At 38.7% G+C, this 25,565-nt stretch overlaps 1 protein-coding gene across 1 annotated transcript; it reads left to right on the top strand.

Annotated features, from left to right (window-relative positions):
- The first annotated feature begins 1,003 nt into the window (after nucleotides 1-1,003).
- LRRC58 (leucine rich repeat containing 58) lies at nucleotides 1,004-21,874 on the top strand. Its single transcript, XM_011940647.1, has 4 exons — nucleotides 1,004-1,621; nucleotides 13,987-14,115; nucleotides 14,800-15,077; nucleotides 18,092-21,874. Exons 1-4 carry the CDS (start codon nucleotides 1,122-1,124, stop codon nucleotides 18,298-18,300), a joined length of 1,116 nt encoding a protein of 371 aa, XP_011796037.1. The 5' UTR covers nucleotides 1,004-1,121; the 3' UTR covers nucleotides 18,301-21,874.
- The last annotated feature ends 3,691 nt before the right edge of the window (nucleotides 21,875-25,565 follow it).

Below are 25,565 nucleotides of genomic sequence, written 5' to 3'. Positions count from 1 at the left end.
TTGGTTATACATGACCACTTAACTTTCTTATGTATAAGCTTTGTTAAAAAAAAGCTAAGCATTTTTTCTCATTTCTATTCATGACTTTTCAAAATCATAAAAAGTAATTTCAGAAAAGATTGAGTTTGGGACAAGGATGAAAAATATGTTAATTAGAATTACTAAATTAGTACCAGATCAGGATTTTCCCAAACTGTAATTTTGACCTGCAGTACAAACTCAATGCTTTCTGAGTTTTTAAACTAACTCATTAATTTGAGCTATCTCAAGTCATGGAACCCCCTCCACGACTTCCAACTTCACTCCTAGACACAACTTAGACCAAAAACCACGTATGTGCTTCCATAATTAAAACCGGCAAAACGTCCTTACTTGATATACATTTATGCTTTAAAAAAGAAAAAAATAATTCTGTGGGGCAAGTAGTGCAGGTATATTTTATGCATGGGGCAACTGAAATCAAATCCCGGCCCTAGGCTATTTAACAGCGGAACCCCCAGTAAGGATCGGAGGTTCTGATGTCTAGTCCAGCTGCTTTCACACTTCGAAGTCGGTTTTGTTAATCCTCGGACTTTAAATTCCTGGGGTCTTCGGTCATGGACATAAATCATCACTAAATTACTGTGTGCTCACAGAGTCCTGCAGACACTGGCACCACTTTTAAACTGAAAAACAAGCGGGGGGGCGGGGAGGGGGCACGTGACGCGCGAACCCTCAAGGACAGATAACCGAACATCCTTGGGCTGTTGCCGAGGCAGTCTTGGAGCCCTGGAATAGGTCACCAGGCTCCAGCGACTATAAAGCGCGGCCGCCGAAACCCGGCCGGGCTCTGATGACAATTTGGCAGCCTCTGGGTCTCGGCCTCAGCTCCGCGAAGCCCACGCTACGCTCTCGCCACTCCGCGTCCCGCGCCTTGTGAGGCGGAGCCCGCCCCGGAGCGGCGCGCGCACCCCAGGGCCTCGCGTCGCGTGACTCGGCCGAGGCGCGCAGGGTTAGCGCCCGCCCGCGCCACTTCCGACTCAGCTCTTAGTTCAGGTTCCGGGGCGCCGCGGAGCTCCCGGCCTGTGGACGGCGTGCGGCGCTCTGGGGAATCCAGCGCCAAGCGCCGTGCGGTAGCTGGGATGGAGGAGGCTGGAGCGGCGGTGGTCACGGCTGGGGAGGCCGAACTGAACTGGTCCCGCCTCAGCGTGTCCACCGAGACGCTGGAGTCTGAGCTGGAGGCGCGGGGCGAGGAGCGGCGCGGCGCGCGGGAGGCACTGCTGCGACTGCTGCTGCCTCACAATCGTCTGGTGTCTCTGCCGCGGGCGCTGGGCAGCGGCTTTCCGCACCTCCAGCTGCTGGACGTGAGCGGCAACGCGTTGAACGCGCTCGGCCCGGAGCTGCTCGCGCTGCGCGGCCTGCGCACGCTGCTGGCCAAAAACAACCGGCTCGGCGGGCCCAGTGCGCTGCCCAAGGGCCTGGCCCAGTCGCCGCTCTGCCGCAGCCTCCAGGTACTCAACCTCAGCGGCAATTGTTTCCAGGAGGTGCCTGCCTCGCTCTTAGAGCTGCGTGCGCTGCAGACCCTGAGCCTGGGCGGCAACCAGCTGCAGAGCATCCCGGCTGAGATCGAGAACTTGCAGAGGTGAGCGGGTGTGTGCCGAAGGGTGGGGAGGCCTCGGGCGGTGTCCGGGAACCCTGGGGCGCCGGGCCTGGGCCCCTCACGTTTGTCACGTAACTATTTCCAAGCTTTGTCTTTAACTGTGCGGTAGTGAGTTCTGCCCAATCATCTCAGCAAATTGTTGTAAATATCTAGTATGATCGCTTGTGTGACCGTTTGGTATGTTGTGTTTGGCTTATGCGGATTCTCTGTCTCTGGCCTATGCAGATTTTTTCTGTCTTCCTTATTGAATCTGGGGCGTGATCCGAACTGAGTGGGAACTCAGAACAGATGTAAATCAGAGGTTGTCACTTCTTTGCTCAAAAGTCTTCCGTGGTTTTCCATCTCTGTAGATCAAAGTACATGCCTTTGAGCATGGCATACAAGGTGCTCTGAGCTGACCCTTGCTTTCCACTACATTTGCAGCTTCGTCTTCTCTGTGGCAGTACCAACTACCATTTGTGGAGTTCAGTGACCTATCCATTTTCCCCATAGAGAAAGCAGCTTGGAGTTGCTGGTAGGCACTCAGTATGTGTTGAATGGATGCAGTACCTCTGTACACTTGTTGTTTCCCTTGCTTGGAATGTTTCCTTCACCTGGCAGACGCCTATCATCCTTCAAAAGCTATCTCAAGTTATCATCTCTATGATTCCTTTTTTACTACTCCCTGCACAAAAAAGTACAGCCTATACTATACTTTCTCTGTGCTTCATTCATCCTGCCGTTGCATTTACCTTATTGGATATAATTCCTTCTTTACAGGAATTATCTGCTTCGCCTACTAGATTATGTAGTAAATATGTTAAATTTAACTTTAGGAGGAAGCAGAGAAACAGGATAATAAAAGTGCCCGGTGGGGGAGTGGGAAATAGAGCGAAATGTATTGTACAAAATGAAAAAGAGGTATCTTCCATCTGTAAGATATTTTCACACTTTATTGTATTTTCAGAGATAATAGAATGTTAAAGGTAGAAGGGACCTCAGAGTTAAGTGTAGCAAAAGAATATTGGCCTGGGAAAAAAGAACTCTTGGTGCCTCAGCCTTAGGCACGTCACTTGTATCCTAACTGTAGCATATCCTAACTGTAGCTTTCTAATCTACAAAATGAAGCATTTGGGTAAGATGTCTCTTTGTTTACTCTTAAATAGATATTTACTGAATACCTGCCCTGTGTCAGGCACTGTCCCAAGTACTGGGGATACAATGATGAACATGATCCAGGAGACAGACATTAAACAACTAACTGTGAACCTCATTATTTAATTACAGTGGTTATGAGTTCTATGAAGACCTACAGAATGCCTTGAGACAAAATGACAGAGGCACATGGGAAAGCCCAGAGGCAAGGAGGGTAACTACTAAAATTCTGAAAGAAGGACATTGTACTGGGAAGTGAGCAAGAGGGAAAGTGGCAAATATAAATTCGGGCAAGTCAGCCCATGTCAGGCCTTGAAGGCTACGATAAAGCTTGGATTTTATTCTAAGTGCACATGAGAGAGTTTTAAGCATGTGTCTTGTTGCTGTGCAGGAATGGAGTGAGGAGAGGGTGAAGAGATACAGATTTTGAGGGCTGGTTTGAAGGAGGTCATGTAGTAGGATGAGAGATGATGGTAGCTTATACCAGGGCGATACTAGGGTAAATGATAAGAAATGGAAGATATGGAGAAAAGATTAGAGGTAAAATTGACAGCCCTTGGTTCCTTCTAATTTTAATGTTACATAATTCCAGCTTTGGAATTTTCTTAATATACTAACAGGAACCTAGGGAAAGTATTATTTCCATCGTATGGAGAGAAAAGTAGGCAAAAATCCCATTTATTTAATACTTACAATGCAGTAGATCCTGTCATAGGTGCTAAATATGCTTTTTAATTCTCACAATGATCCCATGAGATAATGTGCTCCCATTTTTCAGAGGCAGAAACTGAGGCTCAGAGAAATTAAGTCACAAGATTACAAGGCTAGTAAGGGTTGGAACTGTATTTGACCTCTGTGGTCTATGACTCCAGACCCTTGAATTCTGCACAGTGGCAGAGTACTAGAACCTGAATCTTTGTCGAGGGGTTGGAGGGTCGTGGGTGTTTTTTTTGTTTTGTTTTGTTTTTGTTTTTTGTTTTTTTTGAGGCGTAGTTTCAGTCTGTTGCCCAGGCTGGAGTGCAGTGGCATGATCTGGGCTCACTGTAATCTCTGCTTCCTGGGTTCAAGTGATTCTCTTGCCTCCACCTCCCAAGTATCTGCGACTACAGGAGCGTGCCATCACGCCAGCTAATTTTTGTATTTTTAGTAGAGACAGTTTCACCGTGTTGGCCAGGCTGTTCTCAAACTTCTGACTTCAAGTGATCCACCCATCTGCCTCTCAAAGTGTTGGGATTACAGGTGTGAGCCACTGCACCCACCCTAGAACTTGAATCTTTGGACTTCTGTACTGTTGGATTTATGATCAGGAGGATTTGTCAGAGTCATTCACGTAGTTGACTGATTTTCTGACTCAATTTTCTGGGCTAGCAACTGTGCTATCTGTGTTTATTGTTCATTGTGTCTTTGACTCCAGTAATGTCTGATATCTTTAACGTCACTGTTTTCATTTTGCAGTTGCATGCTTTATTTCTCTTTACTGCTAAGAATCGGTAAAGGTTTAGGCTATGCTCCAAATATAAACTCTGATTGAGTGTAGGTTAAAAGGGTTGTGTAGAAATATACTCTGAGCTCAAAAAAGCCTTGGCAATGACCCAATTCGTCCCCTTCTATTTACAGATGAGGAGACTGAGATTTATTATCAGTGACTTTGCTTGAGGCCAGATAGTGACAAGTAAGAGTTATGTGGTTCAGCCCTCAAACACTGCTAACTATTCACTACTAATATGATGCATTAAAGCTTCAAAAATGTGGAGGTGGAGGTTTAGTCTCTTAAACTACCTGTCCAAGAACACCATCTTCTCTTAGAAAATCTGTGGATTCTGTAGACTTCATTGGTTACTCTGATTTATATTGTATACTATGTATGCTATGCTGCTTTGTAAACCAGATCTAGTGTTTTGGCACATTGAGAAGATACGTGTCCTCTGTAAGAGCAATTATTAAAATAGTACAGACTATATAATCCGTGAAAACTCCCCCTCTCCTTCCACTCTTCATCATTTGAGGAAAGAATAACAAATGAATACTCATGGCTAAATTGGTGTCATTGACCTCTCCAGATTTAGCAGGGTATCTGTGTTTTCTATATCGTATCGATTCTTTCCCCTAGTGGCAAAATCTTTTTTTTTTTTTTTTTAACATTTTCTGAAGGATCACTTTCAAAGTATAACAAGTAGATATTGAAAATCTTACTTATTTTTATGATTAACTTCATTCTCCTGGAGTAAATTAGGCTATCAGTGTGAACCATGCAGTTGTGGATGTAGATACTTTCCATCAAAATGTGTTTAATCTTCAGCAAATAAATATAATTGTTTGGCTATAGTATATACAGGCAAATTTGTTTTTGTTACATAATGCTGAAAAAGTAGGTATAATTCATATTCTGACTTATTTTTCTGAATCATACCTTTTATTCTTCTCAGCTTAGACATTACTTGAGGAAGAGCTTAATAGCTTATCACTCAATGGCCAATAGACTTTATTTAAGTCAACAAAACTTCAGGATTGTTTGGCAAATCCAGTATGCTAGATATTTGGAGAGTAGGTTTGAGCACAACTGAGTTTCATTGGTACTCTTCTACAGTCTTTTCTTCTTAAGTAATGCCTTCCTTTTTCTGTTCATGATGCTTCTCACCATCTGTTTGATGTGGTTTTGAAAGATTGAAATAGGAAGGTGTGACAAAACGAAAGCTAAAAGTTAATGCTCTGGAATGTTTTGAAGTTAGTGTACAATAGGTTGATATCTTAGGAAAGAGAGAGATGACTCAGCCAGATGATAGAATGCAGTAAAGTTGAAATGAAAACACTTTTCCACATTTAGAGTCACATACTGAGGTTTTCACTGGCTCTCAACATCATCCCTCTGACTTTTTTTATTGCCTTAATTTGGGGCAAGTATCAAGAGATGATGCATCTGGGAGGGGGGAGGGATAGCATTAGGATATATACCTAATGTAAATGACGAGTTAATGGGCGCAGCACACCATTATGGCACACGTATACATATGTAACAAACCTACATGTTGTGCACATGTACCCTAGAACTTGAAGTATAAAAAAAAAAAAAGATGATGCATCTATTTGTGTGTCTACTTTTGAACATATAGGTACTTTAAAATCCTGTGGTGTTAGTATTTGAAAGTTTCAAGAAAACATTCTTTATCTACAGATGTTCTTATCTTTCTGCTTCTTTTCCTTTCTGTTTTCTACCTCTTTATACTTTCCTATCTTACTTTAATTCCATCTCCCTTTATCCAACCATATAAGATAGGATTAATGTATATTTTTATTTTTTGTTTTTTGGGTTCTTTTTGTTGTTGTTTATTTGGTTGCTTTTTGTTGTTGTTGTTTCTTTTTATTTTTTTAGAGTCAGAGTCTCACCCTGTCCACCAAGCTGGAGTGCAGTGGCGTGACCTCACCCACTGCAGCCTCTGCCTTCCAGGTTCAAGTGATTCTCCTGCCTCAGCCTCCCAGGTAGCTGGGATTACAGGCACCTGCCACTACACCCAGCTAATTTTGTTTCCTTTTGTTTTGTTTTTAGTAGAGACGGGGTTTCACCATGTTGGCCAGGCTGGTCTCGAACTCCTGACCTCAAGAGATCTGCCTGCCTCAACCTCCAACAGTGCTGGGATTAGAGACGTGAACCATTGTGCCCAGCTTAATGTATATTTTTATGATGTTCGGTGTCATTTTTATTTGATTGGAGAAGCAGAAAGCATTTTCTAATTTTACCTGTGCTAGCCTGTTTTTTCAGTGGGTCATTGTACTTCATAGAGAAAAGGCATCCACTGCAGTATCCCTAAGGATTGGAAACGTGACTTATTTTTCAAGAGACAATTTTAAGGTCAATATATTAATGCTAAACAGGAAAAGAATAATTCGTTCCATAAATTCAGTGAGTACTTTTCTTGTTTTCTGTATTCCTCAAGTACTGAAAGAATAGAATTGTTCCAACCCTAATTAACAGAGTTGCAGTGTTGATAATCACAAGAACTTAAACCCTACAGTTTTGCTACAAATTCAACAACAGTTTCCTTTCTTCTTACAGAAAAGTGTATTTGGAAACAGTAGAGTATGTTACAGAAATTTGATTCCCACAAATCATCAAAAGGTGTCAAGTCCCTAGAAATTTGGAAATTATTTGAGTTAGAAAGTAAAAAATAAGCCTGAAACTGTAAATTTAATATGATGGTTATGTAATTTGACTAGTGTTATTCATCAGTTGCAAAAGAGAATTTAAGTAATTGCAAAATCATGGCTTTAGTTACATTTTAGAACATCAAATCCTTTTCTGCCAAAGTTAAGGTAACTACTAATGTTTGGCATCCTTTCCCTCTACCTTCCCTGTCCACTTCCAAAGCATTGAAAGAAGACATTGAGTAGCAAATAACTACCAGAGACTAGTTTTTCTTGGTTCCTGACTGTCTTAATAAGTTCAGGCTACTATAAGAAGACATAAACTGAGTGACTTATAAACAACACAAATTTATGTATCACAGTTCTGGAGGCTGGGAATTCCAAGATCAAGGTGGTGGCAGATTTGATGTCTGGTGAGGGCTTTCTTCCTGGTTCATAGACTGCAATCTTCTGACTGTGGCCTCACATTGTTATGGGATCTCTGGGGTGTTGATTTTTCTGGCCGGAAACCTCGGTGGCCATGGCACTTTTGCCCAAGTTCTTGTCCTACATCCGGAAAGAATGAGATACACAGACAAGTGAAGGGTGAAGAAGAGTATTATTTAGTGTTAGAACAGCTCAGAGGAGTGAGTAGCTCCTCTCTGTAGGCAGGTCGTCCCTTCAAGTGTTCACCTCTCAGCAGAGAAGAGGCGCGGGAGAGGGTGGCCCCTCTCCTCAGGCAAGTCATTTGAATGTCTCTGCAGGTCTCTGAAGCTCTTGGAGGTCTCTGAAGCTCTCAGCAGAGAGGGCAGTTCCTCTCTCCCGACAGGTCGTCTCTGCAGTGCTCAGCTGAGAGGATACTTCTCTCTGCAGTTGGTCACCCCATCCCATCTTCTCTCTGTCCTCTTCCTCTTCTGCCCTGTTCTGGCTGAGCCCAGGGCTTTTGTGTACCTCAGAGGGGAGAAAGTACATGCTGATTAGTCCATGGGTGACCATGGGTGGGCAGGAAGAGGCACCAGGAGTCCCCACGCCTGTCTGCCCAACTGGCAGCTTGGCCACCAGCCTTCAGGCCCTCCCTGGCCCAAAGGTGGGGCCTTACTGGGGACCCACCCTCTTCTGCCCAGGAATCAATCTGCATCCTGCTGCCATTCATGGCACCCCTGGCTCAGCCCCAGCTCCCACTCCCATCTTGGAGCAGGGGCTGGAGAGAGGCCAGGCAGCCGGAGAAGACACCCTTTAGTCTGCAGGGATGAGGGGTGGGATCCTTCCTGGGGCCCCCAAGGGGGCAGGCTGCAGAGATACCCAGCTCCTGCACCTGGGAGGACAGCTGCAGCTGCTCGCAGGAAGGCAGATTCTGCCTGCTCCTAGCCCTCCCCCAAGAGCACAGGGAGGCTCGGATCCACAGCTGCAGTTTAGGTGGCTGTAGCCCCACCCAGGAGGGTGGGGCTTCTCCCTGCTCTGTAGAGCAGGAGGCCTGGGTCTGCAGCTGCAGGTTGGGCTACCACAGTTGCACAGTTGGCAGGGTGCTCCCCAACTCCATGGAATGTGCAGCCCCAGCTGTGCCTCCCTGCTACATCAACATGATGGAGAGAGGAAGCAAGTTCCCTTGGGACTCTTTGAAGGACACTAATCCTATTAATGAGGGCTCCACCCTCTTGACCTTATCTAATCCTTTAGTTACCACCCAAAGACCCCACTTTTTAAATACCCTAACATTAAGGAGTTAGGGTTTCAGCATGAATTTTGGGAGGGCACAGGCATTCAATCCATAATACTGACCTAAGCAAATAAAAAGGATAACATTTACACTTGCCCTCAGACTCACTCTTCCTTTTTTTCACTTTTTTCTTTTCTCCCTCTCTAAACTATATTGCAAGTTATTATTTAGCTAGCAAATCCTTTGTAAAAAGGACTTTGAAGTTTGCTCAGTTTTTTTCCCTCATAGTCTTCTCATTGAAATAGTTCCTTTCCAGGAACCTAGTAGTTTCTGTTATTTGAACTCCAAATATTCTATTCTATTCTGTTCTGTTCTATTCTATTCAAGTAGCTATCGTCACTGAAAAATAGGGATATCTGAGTAACTGGTCAGTAACTTATGCCATACTTGGTAGAATTTTAAAAACCCTGCCTAGGAACTTTTTTCACCAATGCTTAAACACTTGCAGTAGGAGAATTCAATTTTGTAACCAGTTGACTTTTGCTGCAAGATAATCTTAGAAAGAAAATAACATTAAATCAAAGTTATCAGCTTACTTTTCTAAACATTTTAAGTCTAAAGAGGGAAATGGAATTTTGAAAAGCTTTACATGATCAGAAATGCGTTTTTTTGAAGTGTCATTAATACATATATGTGTTTGTTTGAGACACAGTCTCACTTTGTCACCCAGGCTGGAGTGCAGTGGTGCGACCTCAGCTCACTGCAACCTCTGCCTCCCAGGTTCAAGTGATTCTGCTGCCTCAGCCTCCTGAGTAGCTGGGATTACAGGTGCCTACCACCTCGCCTGGCTAATTTTTTTTGTTTTTTGTTTTTTGTTTTTTGTTTTAAGTAGAGATGGTATTTTACCAGTTAGCCAAGCTGGTCTCGAACTCCTGACCTCAAGTAATCCGCCTGCCTCAGCCTCCCAAAATGCTGGGATTAGGTGTAAGCCACCGCACCTGGCCTAATGTATTTTTTAAAAAGACAAAATGTTTGATTCAAGTTGGCATTTTGAATAACCACACATCAAGGAAGGCTGAGATTATGAAAGACAGAAAAATTACACTTGAGAAAATATCTGTAATAAGGCAATCTGCAACAAATTTTTAAGTACATTTACTAATTACAGAGAGATAAAGGAAGGAACTTCATCAGTGAAGCAAGAATAGGGCGTTTTAAAACTGACAATTAGGAAAACCGCAATTGGAGTTTCTAGAAATGAAAAAATATAATTATTAACTAACTAACTAGACTAAAAGGTGAACAGAAGACAGCTGAAGAATAAATCCATAAGCTGAATGATTTTACTGAGTTATTTTCCTGGAATTCAGCTTAAAGAGATAAAGAAATAAAAAGTATGAAAGAAATATTAAGACATAGAGGATAGATCCTGAAGTTAAAACTGCCAAGAGCAGCTGGGTGCGGTGGCCCATGCCTGTAATCCCAGCACTTTGGGAGGCCGAGGCAGGCAGATCATGAGGTCAGGAGTTTGAGACCAGCTTGGCCAACATGGTGAAACCCTGTCTCTACTAAAAATACAAAAATTAGCCAGGCCTGGTGCAGGCACCTGTAATCCCAACTACTCGGGAGGCTGACGCGGGAGAATTGCTTGAACCCGGGAGGCAGAGGTTGCAGTGAGTCGAGATCGTGCCACTGCACTCTAGCCTAGGTGACAGAGCAAGACTCCATCTCAAAAAATAAAAAGAAAAAAATAATAAAAAATAAACTGCCAAGAGCAATTCTAGAAAGACAATGAAAGAAAGACAATGTGTGAAGTAATAGTGACTGAAATTTCCCACAAAGAAAGGGAGCTCTCTAAACTGATATCTTAACGTGTCATAGTAAAACTTTAGAACATTAAAGATGAATAAGAAAAAATCCTTACTCCTATTGAAGAAAGAAAAAAAAAAAGATTACCTAGAAAGGAACAATAGTAATATTGGCTGTAATAAAATAATGGAGCAGCATCTTTGTAGTGCCGAGAAAAGGTAACTGCCAACCTAGAATTTTATGCCCAGCTAAACTATTACTCAAGAGTGCGGGGAAAAAATTAAAATGCCAGAGACAAAGGACTCAAAGATTAACAACCATGAGTTCTTGCTGAAAGAACTTCTAAAGGATGCACTCCAAGAAAAATCTTAAAAGAAATAAGCCTCCAAAAAAAAAAAATGATGAACAAATTGGTAAAAACATATTGATAAATCTGAATCAATTACTGATTGGAAATAAAATAAATTGGTAGAAAATCAGGGTAGAACTAATTCTAGAAGATGATATGAATAGAAGGACAGAAGAGAGCATGGGTATGTGTTTGAGAGTGAGAGAGAGTACAAAGAAAATTGAAGGGGGTAACTCCTAGCAAAATAGAAATAGCATATACAGTTCAAAACAGTAGAAGTAGAGGGAAAAGAACAAAAAGAAACTTGAGGAGCAAATAAGAAGCAGAACTAAAGGGAAAAAGTATGTGGAGATACACCATGATAATAGAAAACACAAGTCCGAACATCAATCATCAAGTTATGCTCCATTTATAAAGATTTACACTTAAAATAAAAATACACCAATAAGTTATAAAGAAAGGGATAGGAAATGATGTACCAGGCAAATCTGTCATTTCTCATCTGAAGTATTGGATTAGGCTCCAATCTGCTTTTCCTCCTTCTACTCCTGCCCACAGTGCCCCCCTAACCACTTCTCCAGTTGTTTGTCACTCAAAAGCCAAAGTGATCCTTCTAAAAAGTCAAGTTAAATGACTGGGCTTTGTTCAGAACTGTTTTTTCAAAATGCTCTTACAGAGGCCCAAAGGGCATTCTGTGATGTGGCCTTCCTAGGCTACCTCTCTGATCTCTTTGATGACCACAGTCCCCCCTCAGTCACTCTGATCTACTCGTCTACTCAAACTGGCTGTGTTGCTGTTTCACAACACACCAATCACTTTTCCATTGGGATTTGTACTCAGTCATTTCATTTAGATCTCGTTCAGATGTCATCTCCTAAGAGAAACTTTTTCTGACCACCCTATCTAGAGTGTCATTTCTATCACTATCTGATTGTTCCGCCTTTTACTTTGTGACACTGAAAACTATCTGGCATAATAGACATGTTATCGATTTATTGTCTGTCTTCTAACTAAAATGTAAACTTATTCAGGTCAAGAACTTGAACTTATTTGCATTCTATTCCCTAGAATGGTGCCTGGCACATTGTAGGTGTTAGTTCATATTTGTTAACTGGGCATTTTATATGATAGATAATATTATTCCATTTTTAAAAGGAAGAAACTGCAAGATTAAGTAACTGGTCCAAATTTTTATACTGGTAAGTTGTGGAGCTGGGATTGAATGAAATAAATACCAATAAAAATAAAACTAGTAAGCATTGTTGATAATCAGAGGACATAGATTTCAGGGCAAAATGTATTTAAAAGAACAAATAGAGGTCGGGCACGGTGACTCACGCCCGTAATCCCAGCACTTTGGGAGGCTGAGATGAGCAGATCACCTGAGGTCAGGAATTCGAGACCAGCCTTGCTAACGTGGTGAAACCCCGTCTCTACTAAAAATACAAAAATTAGTCAGGCGTGGTGAAAATTAGTCAGGTGTGGTGGCAGGGACCTGTAATCCCAGCTCCTCGAGAGGCTGAGGCAGGAGAATTGCTTGACCTAACTTGGGAGACGGAGGTTGCAGTGAGCTGAGATCATGCCAGTGCACTCCAGCCTGGGCGACAGAGTGAGAGTCTGTCTCAAAAAAAAAAAAAAAAAAAAAAGAACAAATAGAAATGCTTCATATGAATTAAGGCTCACTTCAGGAAGTTTTTAGCAGTCATGAGCTTGAATGTATCTGTAGTATAATTTCTGTATATTAATGGGAAATATATTAATGGGAAAGAAAGCAAAGATTGACAGGACTCTAAGGGAAGAAGGAAAATCATGTTTATAGTAGGAGACTAACCACCAGAGCAAGAGGCAAAATAATAAGAGAAAAAAATTTGCTCAGTTAAGAGCTCAATCATAATAGCTACATGTTCTTTTTGTACGTATAATACATGAATGAAAATAGACCATGCTCGAGGCCACAAAGGAACAAAGTTATGCAGAATATGTGTATTTAACAACAGCAGAGCTCCCAACAAATCAGTGAGATAAAGCTGTATAATTCATGAGAAAAATAGGTAAATGATATGAATAGGTAATTCTCTAAAGATATACAAATGTCTAAAACTATAAAAAGATGCTAAACTTCACTAATAGTTAGGGACCTACAGATTTGCGATGAAAAACACAGAATGGTACCGTTTTTTATACCATCAAATAATAAATAAATAAATGCTGGTGATAATACTAGGTGTTGGCCAAGTTGTAGGTTAAGGAGTGCTCTTAAATGCCAATTATGGATTTGTAAATAGCCATGACTGCACAAGGTAACTTGGCTTTATCTGTTAAAATTACACCTTATATTCTAAAATCTGCCACTTCACAGGCAATTCAATGTGTATATATACATATATATACACACACACACGCACATGTATAGAACTGATGCTGCTACCCCCTGCAAAAATCTTTTGAAGGAAGCCTTTCAACAGTAATCATCAAAGAGTACTCTCTTTTTTTCTATTTTGGTGCAATATATGCCATATCTAAATGTTAACCTATTGTTAGAAAACAGTATAATTACCTGGAACTTTGATTTTATAGTAGTGGGCAATTTACACAGCCTCTGAAGTATGTAATTGCTATAATAAGAGCAAAGAAGAAATGTAGAGACTTCATAGTTTTAAAGACTGTTCAAAAACAAGGTAGTGGTTTTCCCGTTGCCTGTCAGGACATCAATCAAATCCAAGCATATTAGCATAGAATTCAGGGTTCTTGTAATTTGGTCTCTCTACAACCTTAATCTTTGATCCCTCAAGATGAATTCTCTTCTATTAAAAGGTATATTAATTGTGCCTAACAAGCCCTCTGCTCCAACCTGAAGTGTACTCTTTCTTCTCATCTAAATGGGCTAAGTCCATAGCCCAGCTGAAGTCACAGCCCTTTGGGGAAGCCTATTCCATTCAGAACTACTGTGGCCTTTTAAAAACTTTTATCTTCCTTTTCATTCAACTCCTGATGCCATTTATGGTTTGTCCCTCTTATTTTGGTATTGTTATGCCTATTTTTGGCCTTGTTTTGTGTTTCATTGTAAAGTTATCTAACATTGGTCTGTCTCGTCTGCTTAGCTATAGTATAAGCTCCCGGAAAATTGCATTGTTTCTCTAGAGACTGGATAGCACATAGCAAATCTTAAGTAAAACATTTGCTGAATGAATAGGTGAAACGTGTTTATTGTAGTAGACACAGTGAGGTATCTTTTTCAACTTTATTTACTTTTTTGGTTTTGTTCATTTATTTTTGCAGTTTAGAGTGCTTATATCTTGGAGGAAATTTCATTAAAGAAATCCCACCAGAATTAGGAAATCTGCCTTCTCTGAATTACTTGGTATTATGTGACAACAAAATCCAAAGTGTACCTCCTCAGCTTTCACAGTGAGTAGTTCCAGGCATTTGTATATACACAGACATCTGTGCTTAGTAATTATTGTCTTGCATTCACTCACATGTTTTATATGTAAAAAAGAATTAGATATTCTCAAAGTAAGTGATACATGTTAATTATAGTTCTGAGGTTTGCTGCGAGCTGGGTTTTTTAAATTTCACTTTTAAATGCTCTGGTTTATTCCTCAAAATATTTATTCAGTCTATTTTCTGTAATCAAAGAATTGAGCATTAGCATATATTTCCCTAGGTTTTATGGGACTTTTAGTGATTTTATATTTGATATGAAACATTTATATCCTAATTAGGCTTTATAATGTGAAGGATCTTAATTTCTGTTGCATTTGAAATCTTTCCTTTTTTAGTTATCTGAATGAAAAAGCATGCCCACTGCCCACCCCCAATCTTCAAATCTAGCTTTTATAGCAGTTAGCACATCAGAACACTCTCTAAGTATTCTAAATTCACCAAGATTCCAAGGACAAAAGTCCTTCATGACATTTACAAATCTGCACTTTGATCTAGTTTCAGCACCTTTTTGTTTTACTTCAGTTGACCCTAATATTAATTGCTCATTCTTAAGGGGAAATCAAGTTCTGTATACACACATATATTCAATATTTTTGATAGTTATGTTGCTTACTGCCATTGGTTTTTATACTGCATTTATTCTAGGTTGCATTCACTTCGTTCCCTAAGTCTTCACAATAACTTGCTGACATACCTGCCACGAGAGATCCTCAACCTTATTCATTTGGAAGAGTTGAGTTTACGAGGAAATCCATTGGTTGTTCGTTTTGTTAGAGATCTAACCTATGATCCTCCAACTCTCCTGGAATTAGCTGCACGGACCATTAAGATCCGAAATATTTCCTACACTCCCTATGATCTTCCTGGAAATCTTCTTAGATACTTGGGTTCAGCCAGCAATTGCCCAAACCCAAAATGTGGAGGTAAGTTAATTCAGTATTCATGTTTCCCACTTATTTAGCTCTTTTTAAAATTAATTAAGTCTGTCAGACAAAAGCTGTCTCTATTTCTGTTCCCTTTATTTTTTCACTCATTTATGAGAAAGACATTTCACTTTGGATTTTTTTTAAGAATTATTTTTCATAATATTTTAGGATTCATACATAAGGAACATACCCAGGAAGTCTCATCCTGTCTTGTCACAAGATAATAAATCAAGATGGTAAAATGAGAGGAAACTCAAGGAAGTATAAACAGTTCTAATTGTTTAAAAACTTTCTAAAATGTTTGGACACCTTTTATATTTATTTGAAGGATATTTTCTTAGACTCACCATTCCCTGTATCAGATTTAACAGGGTATGATTCAAGATGTATAAGAATGGGCTGAATGTGTGCCAGTTACAGATAGTACACAAAACTTTATGTTAGTTTAAGTCCATGGTTCAAAATGTCTTGAGTTTAGAGCATTTGGAGAGAATTATGCAAATGATATAAGGCAGAGTCAGGTAAGTATCCCAAGGAATTCAAAATGCTTCTAGAAATCAAAGGAGGGGGAGAGTACACTTTATTAGATCTGGAAACAATGAGCTAATTATTGAGGTATGAATTAGATTTTGACAGGGTAAGATTGAGGATAGGAAATTTTTCAGATGGAGAATACAAAGTGGAGACGGAAGAGTATGGGGCAGACTGTTGGATGAGTAGTAATTTGCCCCAAGTGTAAGGTTAGGGGAGTAATGAGAGTGGAAAGCTACATTGAGTCCAGGTTGTGAAGAGCCTGAAGTGCCAGGGTGTGTGGGTGAGAATTACTGACTGATAGTAGGTCATTTTTTATGTTGGCTCCTTCATAAAAGACTTACTTTTAAAAAATCCAGTAGGTAGTGAGGAAATGCTGTGTAATGATGTTCAAAACCGGGTGAGACTTTCTCTGGCAGTCCGATGTTGTCTTGAAGCTATTACAACATTAAAAGGGAGAAAACTATCAAATTATTCAAAGATTGTTAAAAGATAAAAAAGACACTTTGAGTTTAAAAAAGATAATGCTCTGGGTCATTTCTGGCCACCCACTCTTAGAAGTAGAGATTGCAGCACTGTGCCAAGTTCAAAGTGCTTACACTTTTCTCTGTGATTCTCCATTCCTGAATTAGCTTTCACAGTGACAGAGGAAAACACATAGGGCAGCATTCACACCAGACCCTCAGGCCTGAAAGTCTAAATCTCTTCTTTGAATTCATGCTTTTCTGGAAATGGACCTCTACAGGAATTCTCTTTTCTCTCTTAAATATTTCCTTAATGACTTCTTTAGTATACTAGTGTGCCATTTATCTTAAGAACAAAAATGCTTTCAAAATTACCAGCTTAAGGCCGAGTGTGGTGGCTCGTGCCGGTCTGTAATTCCATCACTTTGGGAGGCTGAGGCAGGAGGATCTCTTAAGCCCAGGAGTTTGAGACCAGCCTAGGCAGCATAACGAGACCCCGTCTCTACAAAAAATAGAAACATTAGTTGGGCATAGTGGCATGTACCTGTGGTCCCAGCTACTCAGGAGGCTAAGGTAAGAGGATGGCGTGGGTCTAGGAATTCAAGGCTCCCATGAGCTGTGATCATGTCACTGCACTCTAGCCTGGGTGACAGAGTGAAACCCTGTCTCTTAAAAAAAAAAAAAAATTATCAGTTTAAAATTTGAGATAATCTGTTAGACATTTTCCCCCTCAAATTTGTTAGTTATTAAACTAACTTAAAAGTACTTTTATATTCTCAGAGATATTTTTCTCTTTGTATAATCTGAAATCTTATAAATCACAAGATAGTATTATACTGCTTTAGTTCATCATACCTCCCATAATGCTTTATTTTATTTCTTTCATCTGTTTTCGAGAAGCTAACACATTTTGGGGGATTTATTATCGGTTTTTGATTGACCAACTTACTGAATGTATCTACTTTCCTAAATCATTCCAAGTAATATACCACAAATTTCCCCTTTTTTATATTTACTACAAGATCAAAAAACTACATGGTTAGTTGAGATACCAGGAAAAAAATAGAAGTAGAATTCATTGTTTTTCCTTTGCTTGGACCACATCTTTTAATTTTGGTCCCTTATGTGATAAACACACAGTATTTGGTGCCAGAAGAAACTTAGGCAGAGTATAGAGCTTGAGATTCCTCTCCAGAGAGGTGATTGGACCAAAATTCTAGATGTTCTGGTTATACTGCAACCATTGTGACAGTCTTTGTCTGTTAGATATTTGCAGTATCATTTTAAGGACCAACTAGAATCCAGAGGCACAGCAACATCTGCTTTCCTCTCGGCTCTAGCTCTGTTTTTACTTAACTAAAGGGCCACAGTCGAGGAGCACTAACCTAGGAATCAAAAGGGCCAGATATTACTTTCAGTTTACCTGAAGGTGTGTAATTGTATGAGAATCAAGTGAGATCATCAGTGAAACAGATCTGAGGCCTGAAGATTTACAGTCTTTGGAAATGTAAAATGGCATTTTATTTCTTTCAATTTTGCCTTCCCAGTACGTAAGAACAGGAGTACCAAAAGTCATCCCCTTTCTGAAAATTTTTTGTATACTAATTCTTTAAGATAATTATTAAAGGACTTTTTATGTTGTTTTGTTTTAGTCTGTGACTGTAGGGTAGTACCAAGGGGGTGGCTTGGGTAATAGAGAAAAGGCACCTCGGGTATCCTAAAATCTCCATCAGCCATTGCCCCAAGTCTCCCAGAGAAAAGAAGCTAAATACACAGTATCCTTTCTGTACCGGCTCCCTTTAAGATAAATTTCCTGGTTACCTCTTTACACCCAGATTCTACCTTTAAGACCTTCCAGGAGGCTTGTAGACAGCTATACGAGCAAGTACTATGTCTGCTTAAGATTCATAACAGAAAATGATATATGACGTTTCTCCAGAACACTGGAGAAAGGGCTGAAAAAGAAATTGGTTCCTTGCTTTGTAATGATTACTTTGTATTCCTTCTTCTCTTTAGGAGTCTACTTTGACTGCTGTGTCAGACAAATTAAATTTGTGGACTTCTGTGGGAAGTATCGCCTCCCACTGATGCACTACTTGTGTTCCCCAGAATGCTCTTCCCCTTGCAGTTCTGCCTCTCACAGCTCCACATCCCAGAGTGAATCTGACTCAGAAGATGAAGCTAGTGTTGCTGCACGCAGAATGCAGAAAGTTCTTCTTGGTTGAATAGGAGTGCACACTGGTGTGAAATACTTTAAAAACTGAGCAAAGGTGGTTAGATAAGAAAATAGAGCTTGAAGTTCACTAGAAACCTCATCTTCATCTTAAGTGTTCATGAAAGAGTCTGGGATGATATAAAACATTTTGTGTTTCATCTACCCATTCAGCAGGAATGAGTCCAGTCCCATGTTTAGATTCTTTTAACATAATTTATTGTGAATGATAGTTCCACATTTGGCTGATGGTTTGCAGTTTTCACTCAAGTTTTGCCTGAATCACAAAGCAGAATGGTACCTTTTGAAGAGCAGTTCTACAATAAGCCATAAGTAGTATACCTTTTGGCAGTTGAGATGGAGAAAGTGAGAAATAATCAAAGCTATAATTGCCAGAGTTGCCCTTGGGTTTAGGTAGAACACTATATACCATATATACTATATGTGCCATATATATATGTATTATATGCCATAAACAGGATTCACCCTCCCTTTTTTTATTGCCTGTATGTCTGGATTAGTTCAGAGAAGCTCACAGATGGTTACATAGGACGTAAACCTTTCTGACAAACTAACTGGTGACGTAAGGCATATAACGGTTAAGTGGGATATTAAAACTTTTTCGTTCTTTTCCTTTGTTCTATAGGATTGCTATTAACCTTATGTAATCTAGCAATGATTGTTATAGTGCCTTAATCCAGCAAGGATATAAAAATTTATTCAAGAAATAATACCAGAGCAACATATAACCTGACATACCATGCAGAACATTTTAAAATATTCTTTAGCAGAACTAGGTAAATAACTGTATATCTGATATCCATGGCCCTTTTAATATTTTTTTGTTTAAATGTGCACTCATCCCTTATAAGCACATTACTTTTACACTTAATGGTAGGCCATAGTCTTGATCAATCTGTTCATCATAAGACAGAGTAAGAATTTTTAACAAAAAATTCTAAAAGAGATATAAGCTAGGAAAGCTTCTTTATATCTTGCATTAAATGGGTAGGGAAAAAATATGACTCTTGCTCATGTCACGTACTGGACCATCCTTCTCTACTTTTTAAAGAAAAACTAATAAGACTAGAAAAACATCACAACAAGCCAAACAAAAATGGGGAAAAGGTGTCATTGTCCTTATACCTAATAAAACAGTTTCCAGAGCTACTTTAACTATGGAAGCATTTTCAAAAATAAAGTATTAATAAAATAGAAAAAACTTATTAATATATCCTTAATGTATAGCAGGAAAATAGTTTCACAAATTAATTGCTATTAGAAATTACCAAATTTTTAACTAGTTTAACATGCAATACAAATTGAATTTTAAGTACAATATAAGTTGATATAAAGTAAATGCTTACTGGTAATCATTAAATAACTAATAACATCACTTGTTAAATGTTAAACATGCAGTAAGAAATGTCAAATATACAGGTCAGATAGGCGTTAGAACATCAGGTGATACCTTTTCTGATTTCTGGCATTCATGGCACACCATTTCTTAAAAGCAGATTGTTGTATAATAACATGTACATGTATTAGAGTTTTTTTCATATATATATACTTTTTATTTTAGAAGAAACTAGCATAATTCAGGATTTATGTGTTTATTTGTATATTAATTCATGAAACATGAGAGTTTCATGAACTGCAGATGTGAAACGCTGCTATAGAATGAATCCCTTCACCTTTACCCTGTTATAATGTAGTAAGATTTTGTTTTCCTTTTGATTGATAAATTTTCTGTGTCTATAGAAGTAATCTAATATGTTCCTACTGGCTAGAAGAGTAATACATGGGTGATTATATCATAAAATAGAGGTATAAAGTCTTTGCTTACTTCTCCATGTGAGCCACAGCAAACTGCAGAGTGTACAATTACGAAAGGTAAAGATGACTTAGGCTGTGCCTAAGTGACAAATGTAAAATGTTTTGTAAATAAGTGACTTAGCTAAGATACATAAGATATTTTCATAGAAAATCATGTATTCTTAGTAAAATACTCAAATTGATAGGACCAATTTTTTTTGGCCTGAATGCTTATGCCTACTTCCTAATCAATTACCAGCTTGACTTGAGTAACTGCTTGAGTAGTCTTCTAAGAGTTAGTCTTCGTAAAATAAATGGATAGGTATGTAAATATATAATCTTACGTAGCCTTTCCAACTTTCTAGAAAGAAGGTCTACTGCTTCATCTTTTACAGATGTAAATAGGTCCAACCAGAGAGTTTCTGGCCTTTGCATATAAGAATATAGATGTATATCACAGTATTATTTCAACAAAATGTTATGGTTCTATGTATAGTTGAAAAATCTATGATCAGCGTACCATTGTCTTTTGGTAATTTTTAATGAAGTATACATTTAGCTGTCGGTTTTATCTTTCGTAAGTCTTTGACCTAACGTTTTATAAGAGCAGCTAATAATTTCTAAGATTTTCCCTGTTTCTTTATCCTACCTTTCCTTTTCTCGTAACTGATTAGGGAAATTAACCACAAGTCAGATACAAGGGACTTGATAATCTAGAAACCAGATAATCAGCTCCCAAGTCATATAGCTAACTATGTATTTAAAATAACAGTCTGTCACTTTAGTTCCTAAGTCATATACTTATGTTTAATTACGATAAATAATCTTTAATTGGGGTTTTTAAAAGACAGAATTAGCGAAGTCTAATTTTTATAATGAAATAAGTTTTTGATATTGCTCTACTTGGACAATTTTAGTGACCAAATCTACAGATAAAACTGCTTAAGCATAACATTAACATATTTAGAATGGCATTCTTCAATGCTAGTATTTTAAATTGGAATTAGTACACTGTGCATTCTTAGTAGACTTTATCCCTAGAATCAATTGTCTCAGCATCACCAAACTGAGTTGGTGAAATAAGTGCTAAGATTCTGGGCAATAGGAAGATTAGTGAATATGATACATGGATTCCAGGGTGCCAGGGATTGGCTGACTAATATTAAGGACCAGCTGGCCAGGGTCCTCAGTATTCTAGTATTTGAATAGTGGAGGTAAATCCAAAGGCAACTGGTCATATTTTACTTCTGAGTGTGTGCTGAAGTGTCTTTTGTTCAAAAATTCTTGATATTTAGGACTTCAGGTTACCACATTTAAAAGTAAAGATTTGGCTGGACACGGTGGCACACACCTGTAATCTTAGCACTTTGGGAGGCCGAAGTGGGTGGATCATATGCAGTCAGGAATTTGAGACCAGCCTGACCAGCATGGTGAAACCTCATCTTTACTAAAAATACAAAAATTAGCTGGGCATGGTGACGCACGCCCATAGTCCCAGCTAACTCTGGAGGCTAATACAAGAGAATCACTTGAACTTGGAAGACAGAGGTTGCAGTGATCTGAGATCACTCTGCTGCACTCCAGCCTGGGTGAGAGTGAGACTCTGTCTCAAACAAACAAAAAACAAACAAACAAAAAGATTTGCATTGTAAATTGTACCTCAATTTGAGAAGTTTTTGTGTTTGTGTAAATAAAAGTAAAAAGGAATCCACAATAATGTTTTGTAATAGTGCACACCAGTTTTACCAGATTTTGTAACTATCAGATTTAAACAAAAAAAGAGAAGAAAGAGGCTGATTGCTGGAGTGTTTTAGAAGCCACAGGGCTAGAAGAGAAGTCACCACACACGTAGGGACCGTCCTAGGCCAAGAAAGCCCTTTAAAGTAATAGTGAATTGTTTTAAAATGAAGTTATTGAGTGGCCTACTGACTACCATCCAAAAACCTTTATCACCAAATTTGTTCAGTGTTTGCTGTTGGGAGATCATCCATATCCCTCCATAATTAAGGGCCAGCAAGTAATAGGATCTTCTTACAGCCAACCTTGCTGTTCCCAAAGGGAGAAAGTAATACGTCATTAACCTGGAATTGTGGTATAACAGGTAGCCTTGGTTAATGTTTTACCTTTTCACTATGTAAAAAAGAAAAAACAGTAAGCAAATAGTGCAAATAAAACTTGATCTTTTAAAGCATTTTAGCAGTTGCTATTTATGTAAAAAGTTAATGGTTATTATTCCTAAATTTTCATAAGACCCTTGGTAGACAAAACTATCAGTTATAGTATGTATATATAAGGTTAGTTAAGCTGCATTTAGTTAGGAACATTTAGTTTTTACCTAAATGATTCTTTTTTTATCCAAACATAGAGATTTTATTATGTCATTATAAATATTACTCTCCATTTAGTCCAAAATAGTGGGCTTTTTAAGTTGTGCCAGGTACTTAACAATAGTAAAAGCTACTGTATAGATTTTTATGCAGTGTGACCTATAAGGCATAGTTCTGATTCCTTCTATATTGAATGTCCCTGTTTCCATATTAAGTGTTATGCCCTGTATAACATTAATGAATTTAATAGTGTACAATTTGGGGCCAGGTGTGCTGGCTCACACCTGTAATCCTGGCACTTTGGGAGGCAGAGGCAGGCAGATCACCTGAAGTCAGGAGTTTGAGATCAGCCTGGCCAACATGGCAAAATCATGTCTCTACTAAAAATACAAAAATTAGCCGGGTGTGGTGGTGCATGCCTCTAGTCACAGCTACTCAGGAGCCTGAGGCAGGAGAATCGCTTGAACCCAGGAGGCAGAGGTTGCAGTGAGCCAAGATTACGCCACTGCACTCCAGCCTGGGTGACAGAGCAAGACTCGATATCCCAAAAAAATAAAAAATAAAAAATTATGTGCAATTTTGTATTTTCATAGTCATATCTTTTTAAAGGTATAAGTGATTTCAGTTGTGGTCAGGAAGTATGTGCCTTAAATCCTCTACTCTAGACCCAAAGTTTGGAGATCTATATTATTTAATAAGTTGTTTGTGACAACATTGTTACCTTTTTCATTTGACTTGAGGGAAAAAGACTGTGATCCTGAAAGATTCCTTCTCATAAAATGGCCTAATGTGTATCAGTCTAGGATTTCTGGGGAGGGAACCTCTACCATGCATTCTGTCCCAGAATGTCAAAGCCATAAGAATCAGTGTCCCCTGAAATAAAATCACTGAAAAGATACGTTCTCTTATATATTATTTTAAAAATTTATCTGGTGCCACCAAAGAATTACAGCAGTTTCCAACCAACTTCATATTTATAGCATCATATGAAGATACTATAAGGCTTAGCATATTTTGCCACTGGTTTTCTTTGTAATATAGGTTGAAAGTGAGACATGTTTGAATACTTCTGTATATGAATATCTCCCATTCTTTTTCTATCTCCCTTGGTCTATATTTACTAGTAATTGTTACTAAAAAAACAGTTCACTAATGAGCTCTTTATATTATTGAACACTCATAGGGCAATATTGATTTGGGTGCTACTAGACTTTTACCTAACATTAGTCTTTCTCAATAGTTGTTGTAAAGGACAGTATTCAGTCCAGTAAATATTAAAGTGTATTATATTAGTTTAATGAAGGTTATTTATATACTGTCATACCACAAAACTATGGTGGAAAGAGCATCTGCATTCACCAGAATGTACTTGTTCCTTTGACTGTCAGTAAATTGGATAAGACTTTTTTATTGTAAGTTCCAGCTATTGGAAGATGTGGGGATAAGATTGACATTGCTGTTCAGTATTGCAAAAACGACTAAATTGGTTAATTATGTCTACCACTTAACGTTTAAGAGAATCCTTTCACTAACTTAAATTGTTAACATTGTGATATTGAGAAAGAATATTAACCTAAACAGTCACTTCACAACAATCATGTTAAAGACTTGTGTGCTTGCAGTTGAGGTTTTTTTGCATTTCTGAGCCCACTTTGTATTCATGAGAAACAAAAACATAATGGGAGAAAAGTTTTTAATAACCAGCATTGTAAGTTTTTGTAAAGTTTGGGATGTCAAAGTATTAACGAAGGATACTGAAAACATACTTTTACTTTGGTCAAATTACTTTTTATGATCTGATTTCTTAATTTTCTGTATTTGAAATCTTGCAAATTTGGAGTATCTACATCTATAGATAAATAGATAACTAAAACTTAATGGTAGAAATAAGTGTAATTCAGCAACATGATTCAACAGTTTTTATTTTTAGGATAAGTTACCGTTTATTATATTAATATCAAATTTATGTATTGCCTTGTAATGCTAAATGTTCTTAAAAGAATATTTGCGCTACTTCAGTTCTACCACCTACTTTCCCCTCCCCCAGGACATACAAAAGATCTTATATTAGCCAATCCTCTGTGTGAATTTTGCCATATCAAGCATTGTGCCTTATTTTAATAAAACTGTTTTGTTGGAATCCATTTCTATATTAAAGTCTCTATATTGTTGATATTTGCCTGATTACGTGTTATATCATTGAATACATACATTAAGTATGTACTAACATTGCCTCTGTGTTCTAGATGCAATGGATAAGATAAATTAGACTTGTCTACTAGTCTTCCTTCTGCTTCCACAGTCTCAATAGACTTACAGATGCATGCTCTAATAAGAAATTGGTGAGATCATCCTGCTAACTAAGGCCAGTTATTTCTTGCATTTAGTACAGAATCACACAGTCTTAACCCAGAGTAATATAGTTCTAACTGAGCACATTGACATAGCACTTCATATCAATATTTTATAGTGCCATTATTTTGGTGACATTAGAACACCTAACATTTTTCTAGTTTCCAGGATATGGAAAAATGCTGTGGTTATGAGTTGGTGTAAATAGAGTGGATAGCAAGGACATGTACTTTGTAAAATAGCTAATGTTTCAAATGTGCTAAGATGGAAGAAACTCAGCATTTCCCTGGTTAATACATAGGATGGTTTGGCTGTGCCACCACCCAAATCTCATCTTGAATTGTAGCTTCCATAATCCCACGTGTGGTGGGAGGGACCCAGTGGGAGGTAATTGAATCATGGGGTGGGTTTTCCCATGCTATTCTTGTATGGTGAATAAGTCTCATGAGATCTGATGGTTGTAAAAAGGGCAGTTCTCCTGCACAAGCCTGCTGCCACATAAGACATGCCTTTCCTCCTCCTCTGCTTTCCACCGTGATTGTGAGGCCTCCCCAGCCATGTGGAACTGTGAGTCCATTAAACCTCTTTTTCTTTATAAATTACTCAGTCTTGGGTATTTCTTCATAGCAGTATGAAAATGGACTAACACAGATGACTTCTTGGCAAAGACAGGCCCAAGAAATTTAAGGGAGAAGAGAAAACACATAGAATGTAATTCTGATCTCTTTCCTTTTTTTTTTTTTGAGACGGAGTTTAGCTCTTGTTGCCCAGGCTGGAGTGCAAT

The sequence above is a fragment of the Colobus angolensis genome, unplaced genomic scaffold (genome assembly GCF_000951035.1).
Source record: "Colobus angolensis palliatus isolate OR3802 unplaced genomic scaffold, Cang.pa_1.0 Scaffold190, whole genome shotgun sequence".
Lineage (NCBI taxonomy): Eukaryota > Metazoa > Chordata > Mammalia > Primates > Cercopithecidae > Colobus > Colobus angolensis.
This window is presented reverse-complemented; position numbering and strand designations above follow the sequence as displayed.